The sequence below is a fragment of the Sceloporus occidentalis genome, unplaced genomic scaffold (assembly GCF_023333645.1).
Source record: "Sceloporus occidentalis isolate IW3139 unplaced genomic scaffold, rSceOcc1.0.p SCAF_132, whole genome shotgun sequence".
Lineage (NCBI taxonomy): Eukaryota > Metazoa > Chordata > Lepidosauria > Squamata > Phrynosomatidae > Sceloporus > Sceloporus occidentalis.
In genome coordinates this window covers 820,523-826,522 of record NW_028317112.1, presented here as the reverse complement: position 1 = coordinate 826,522, position 6,000 = coordinate 820,523, and the positions used below count along the sequence as shown (strand labels likewise).

The following is a 6,000-nucleotide window of genomic DNA, read 5'->3' as shown; positions in this document are numbered from 1 at the left end:
CCCTTAGTTTCTGTACTGCTGGTTTTTTTTGTTTTTTTTTGTCAAACACTGAGGTTTTGGTCCTTGTTTAAAATGTCTAGTTATTTGAGAGAGAGACTAGTCTTATCTTCCATTGTCTCCACAGCAGTATTACTGTATCGAGTCATGGTCAACATCTGATGGGGAGTTGTATGCCAAAACATTTTAATATGGTTTGTTGTAGCTGCTTTTTTTTTTTTTAACCAATAAGTTTCAGTGCATCTCTAACCCATCTAGGTTTTTTTGCACCTGTATAATTTTTATATGAAATAAAACCAAATCAACCCTAATGGTGTGCGATTCAATGTTGCCTACAGATGGTGGAAAGAAGCTTCAATAAGATCTTTACTGAATATTAAATGTTTCCGTGGGATTTACCCTCTGTTTTGTCTTATTATTTTTTTTTTCCCTTAACCGCAATGCATGTTGGCATTGACAAACCTGGTTTTATCTAAGTTTGCTCCAATAGATGCCCTTTATCTGAAGGCTGCCATTAACAGCCATGTGATGTTTTGAGGTATGCTAATGAAGTCCAATCTTCCATAGAATTTAATTAAGTAGAGTGTCTGGGTGTGATTAGAACAGAGCAATTCTATAGCTTGCCACCACAGGCAGTATAAGGAATCTGTGACTGTCTAGTAAATTGGAGCTCAGATAACAAATCGAGATCTCATACAAACGGCTAATATACAGCTGCCTTAAAACTGAGCCAATCACTCCATTGCTTCCCTAAACCCCCACCCCATGTCTATACCCATGAAACTATGCTTCCACATTGCATAGTCTCGTCTACTGCTGTCACCCATTCCCATACTGGTATTGTGCCATACCGCTTGTCAGTACTTCTCTACCCTGTTCCGTTAGACTTTTTCCCTCTTATTCTAATTTCAAATGCCCACTTATTCATTGCCTCATATGACCTTCCCTCTTAAAGCCCACCATCTGTCATGCCCACCACACACTCCTCCATCACCCTTGCTATAAGCGACTTGTTCTCAGCCAAGCAGTTCTCTCCTGTCTTCCCCCCTCAACCACCAAATGGATTATAAGGCTGTAAGAGCAGAGCCCTCTTCTGTACCAGTATGTTTAACGTCTTCAGTTACAAAAGGGATTGCACATTGTAACAGCGCCACAGAATCTGCAGGTGCTATATAAATGTATTTTTTAAAAAAAAACTGGTCCCCTCACACGCCACAACTTTCTAGCCATACTTGTGAACATCTGTTTCTGGGCTTTCCAGCAAACCACCTTGATATTTCAGCATCCTCTCGGCTCCTGTTAATTGCCCCTCAAAGAGGGGTTCTTAGGGCAGTTAAGCAAAAAATGCACAAGACAGCCAGGTGGCCCCAATCTTACAGTTTGATCGGAAGGGTGCCATAGGGACGTATTCAAGTCTACAATAGCAGTTTATTCAGCCGGTTCGGGTCCCCGTAACGTGAGCAATGAAGCATCTGAGCAAGTGGACCCCAGCAAACTGGACAGAGCTAAAAAGGGGAGGAAAAAAAAAATATTCACTTTGACAAGAACTCTTCCAACATAACTTGTCAAGGACCTGGCTTTTGGGTAGTTTACCTTATGTTTAATCATTTCCCCTTTTCTATGGCACATAAGGCTTTTATTTGACACAATTTGTATTGAATGTTTATATACAAAATAAGTTTCTAGTTAAGATGTCTTCCACAGGTTGACACTGCTGCATTATTTAAACTTATTAAAAAAAAATATATATATATATGTCCAGCAGGATCCCCCAAATACTGTCCAAGTACTCCCTTGCATGCATTAAGGTTTTAAAACCTGTCATTTGCTTTTTGTTTCTTTATTCACTATAGAGGGAGTCTGCAGTTTCAGCTCCCTGATTCTACTGTAAATTATAAAGAACCAAACCCAGGAAGCTTCTCCTGAAAACCGGGTTGAACTGGCCCTTCACAATGTATAGTAAAGCATACGAGAGCTTTAAGACATTGCCCTCGTTACTTACGTATTATACAAGGCCGACCCATACCTTGCAGAGGCAGCTCACTTCTTAATGCATAACAATCTGCAGGAGACAGAACACTCACCTCTCCCGTAAAGTCTCTATTTAGTGAATAAAGCCCAAGGTTACATTGCTCTAGTTTTATCTTGATCCGTGTTCCCCACCCCCGGTGTTTTACCTGACCAGGAAGGGTTGGGGGTAACATCCATGGGTTTTCTTGGCAATAAATTCTTGGGTCTCTAGCAGTCTTGTCAGCAAGACTCCGACCGGGGCTCTGTCTATCTTCGTCATCACGAGCTCCAGAGAAAGTGAAACGTAGAGAAACAAGATTACTTAAACAAATATTTGATGGGAACAGTTAAACGGTCATGTGATGCAAATGCAGACACTGATAGGCTGTGAACATTAAAACTCAAAAGAACTCTTAAAAAAAGATTTTGGTTTTTTTGTGAATAATACACACATGGGTCACAAAGTTCTCCATGCTTGTGTTGTGTTTGTAAACTGGCAGCTTGTTCTAAATCAGTATAAGATGTTTATATCAGTGGTTACACATGCATGGGATCGGCATACGGCTCCTGAATCCAAGACAGGACCAACGACTGATTAAGGTCTTTACAGCAGGAGAAAAGGTGGCCGGATGGGGCCGATCTGCCGGCAAATTTTGTTTCCATGTTTCTAACATATGTTTTTGTTACGTGTATATAAGTAACTACTCAGCTTTGCTAAAGTAAAACCAGTATTGATTAATTTAGTCGTTTCAAACTTACAACGTACGGTTTTCCAAATTCTTCACACATTTCCACGGCTATCAAATCTGCCTTCTGAATTCCAATTGATCCGTCTAGCAGCAGAAATATTCTTTTTAAACTGTTCGGTACAAAAAGATCCACGAGATAATAATCGTTAACTAATCTGAAGAATATTGGTTGTTTTTTTTTTCTTCAATAAACTGAAATATATAATATTTTTTTCCAAAAAACATAAATGAATAATATTACTGAAAAACTACGATGTGAAACTGAACGCAAACATTTTCATGCAATACAAGGATTTATTATTACTTTCTTAGATGGAGATACACAATGCAGCCAACGCACAGACCAGAGCGTGCCTTCAGCATCTCCTCACAATGAAGCAGACGACAGAGGTGGACTCGCCTGTTGTCCACGTGGGGAACTCCTGAAAGTCTGCACTGCTTGTGGAGCGTAAGCTACGGTTATGCATCCGTATAACACGTAAGGAGTTATAGTGAGGTGGCGTTGGGACACAAAGAGAAGAAACCACCATATACCATCTCTACATATCGCTGTCCAGCGTGTGGAGGCTCAACATGATGTCTTCCAGCAGACTAAGCAATCAAAGCGCATGCTTTATAATAAGAGCCATGGTAGTTTTGTGTGATGAAATCAAAGATTGGACAACCTATAGATTTCAGGGTCCCCTACACACGTGCGCACATACACAAATCTGATTACCTGCCTGGCACATGGGTCTACACCCCCCCTTGCATGCAGCAGTAGGGGATGGGTTATCCATTAAAGCACTGGGGTCTCCTAGGCAGGTGCCTAGTGTACCTAACTGATAATCCACCACTGGCTGCACTTTATTAAAGCAGACCACTAATATTAGATAGGATGCTTTGAAACCCAGTTGCCCCGTGGCGATGGGAGGGTAACCTGACACGGGCAGTTTGTAGTCCCTAGTCCCTAGTCCCTAAAAGCTTCTCAGTCCCGGGTACAGCTTTCTAAAGGAACAACGTGAACCTTCCTCCGCGACTGGACCTACCTCTGCCTGTGTAGGAGATATCCCTCCACCATTTCAGTGAAGTCTGCTGGAGCGTGATAACCATAACCTGGCATATCCACCAAGGTAAATGCTTTCCCTACATTGAAAAAGTTCAGTTTCTTTGTGTGACCCTGTGGAGGAGAAAAATCAAAGTCATCTATGTCATTGGTGTAGTCTAATGACCGTCTATGCATATTCTATTTATTTACTTAGCACCTAACAGATCTACTTAGCATTCTAGATATGCGGAGGTATAGCGAGTTCTGTAATTGTGCATAAAGGTGCAGCAGGAATATGTAACATTAGTGGTCCTTTAAATTAGCTTGATATGGATGCATTACTACATGGCACAACTAACGTAAAACATATAGATCCAGTGGATCCCGCAAGAATTACCGGATTAGCGGATTACCCTTATAAAACTGGTAAATGTACCCGCCATGGCAGCACTAGGCTAGAATAACAATGTATGGCAGCGGAACGCACGTCCCTTCCCGAGAGGAGATTCTATAGGAACCCTCATGCGCAAACTCACTAGGCGGTTTGTTCCATGTGATCTCTTTTTATCCTCGAAGCAAAGTCCAGACAGATAAATGAATGCTCACACTAAGAGAAATTTGAAACACACATCTAGAACTCTTTGTGAGTAATTCACGGTGCAGGAATATAAAGTGGTCTCGGAACCGATGTATGGCGTAACTTACAGGATTTTTGGACACTCTGACTTCAATTTCGGGCACCAGTGAAAATAAAGCCTTTATCAAAGACGACTTGCCGACGTTACTTCTTCCTATGAAGCAAACCTGCAAACATAATACAGAGCGTTTTGTAAAGTCATGGTGACCGATTTAAATTCTAAAACGTAAGGGACAGCTATGTACGGAATAGTCTGCTTTGAGCAGGGCAGTCCCAATTTTGCCACTCTAGGCCGCCGAGGTCTTTGTCCTGCTTTTTGGGACAGCGGGATTTGGGACCTCGATGGAGAATGCACACTGAATGGAGAATTAAATCAGGACTGGGGGGATTGTGATCACCATTCCCGAAAAGCCTGACAGAGTTTGGGAGGTACAGTGTCACTCACACCGGAACATGAGCAAATACACAGTAGCGCTGCCAGTATGAGCGACACTCTACCTCCTATATAAAAAAATACATATAAAAAAGATAATAATAGTAAAAAATAAAAGACTCTTACATCCCATTGCCCTAACACAACATCCAAAAAGTATACCCCTCCTGCCCCCGTTCACAACCCCCAAACCCATTAAGCCATAAGCATAAAAATTCTAATGTACATCTTATTGTATGTTCCCTATAAGTGCTGGGAAAGTATGGGGAATCTATATAAACTAGGTATTTCCGAAAACAGGACACCTAAATTGGAGGGGATTTTCCCATCACTTTACCTAATTTCAGAGGGAAAATTTATATATATAAAAAAAAAAAAAAAAAAAAAAAGTGGTTTTTTTTTCTAATTTTCGCTAGTTTTTACAAAATTTCTCATTCTAAACTTTCAACGACTCATCCAACTATGGTATCCAAAGAAAGCTATCCCTCCTTGAAAAAACAATATATAGTTTTACACGGGTACGCCATTCACAGGAAAAGAGAATCATCGCTGAACTGACATAGCGCAAAAATGGCAAAATTGCTCCGGGACTTGAGGCACCAAAAACCCCTGGGATTGAAGGGGTTAATGCCTATTTCCCCCCCCCCCCCCCCAGTATGTAATAATATACACTGAATCGATAAATATTTATACCGGATCGCCGCTTACCTCTGGCTGCATAAGGGCCGGTGTATGATCCATCCTGACAGCCGAGGTGTAATAATCAATAACGTGTTTGCCGGACGGCCTGAACACCTCCTCGGCTTTCATTATCTGCTCGAGGCTGGGATCAAAGAGTCTGTAGTTTGCCCGGTCGACGTCGTGGCTCAGATACTTCTCCAGGTCCTTGATGGGGTAGAGCAGCTTTCGTAACTTTTTCTCCTGCAGCTTGGCTGCCCCGTGAACGGACGCGTAGCTCGCAGCGCTCCTCAATCTCATGCAGGTAGAACAGTGGCCGGTAAGCAGCAGCCGGATCCTCGGTGTGGTCCACATGATCGACCGGCGGTTAAATAATCTGAGGAGGGGGAAAAATCCTTTAAATCAGTTATAAAGATTTATGTGACAGCATGAACCCCAAGACACCTTTTAACACATGGGCCCGGCTGCA

At 42.0% G+C, this 6,000-nt stretch overlaps 1 protein-coding gene across 1 annotated transcript; it reads right to left on the bottom strand.

The window, feature by feature from the left end:
* Window positions 1-1,429: 1,429 nt before the first annotated feature.
* Window positions 1,430-5,885, bottom strand: LOC149281429 (GTP-binding protein 8-like). Its single transcript, XM_089499289.1, has 6 exons — window positions 5,562-5,885; window positions 4,489-4,587; window positions 3,785-3,915; window positions 2,767-2,866; window positions 2,175-2,293; window positions 1,430-1,502 (listed from the first exon to the last, which is right to left on the bottom strand). Exons 1-6 carry the CDS (start codon window positions 5,883-5,885, stop codon window positions 1,430-1,432), a joined length of 846 nt encoding a protein of 281 aa, XP_089355415.1.
* Between the last annotated feature and the right edge of the window lie 115 nt (window positions 5,886-6,000).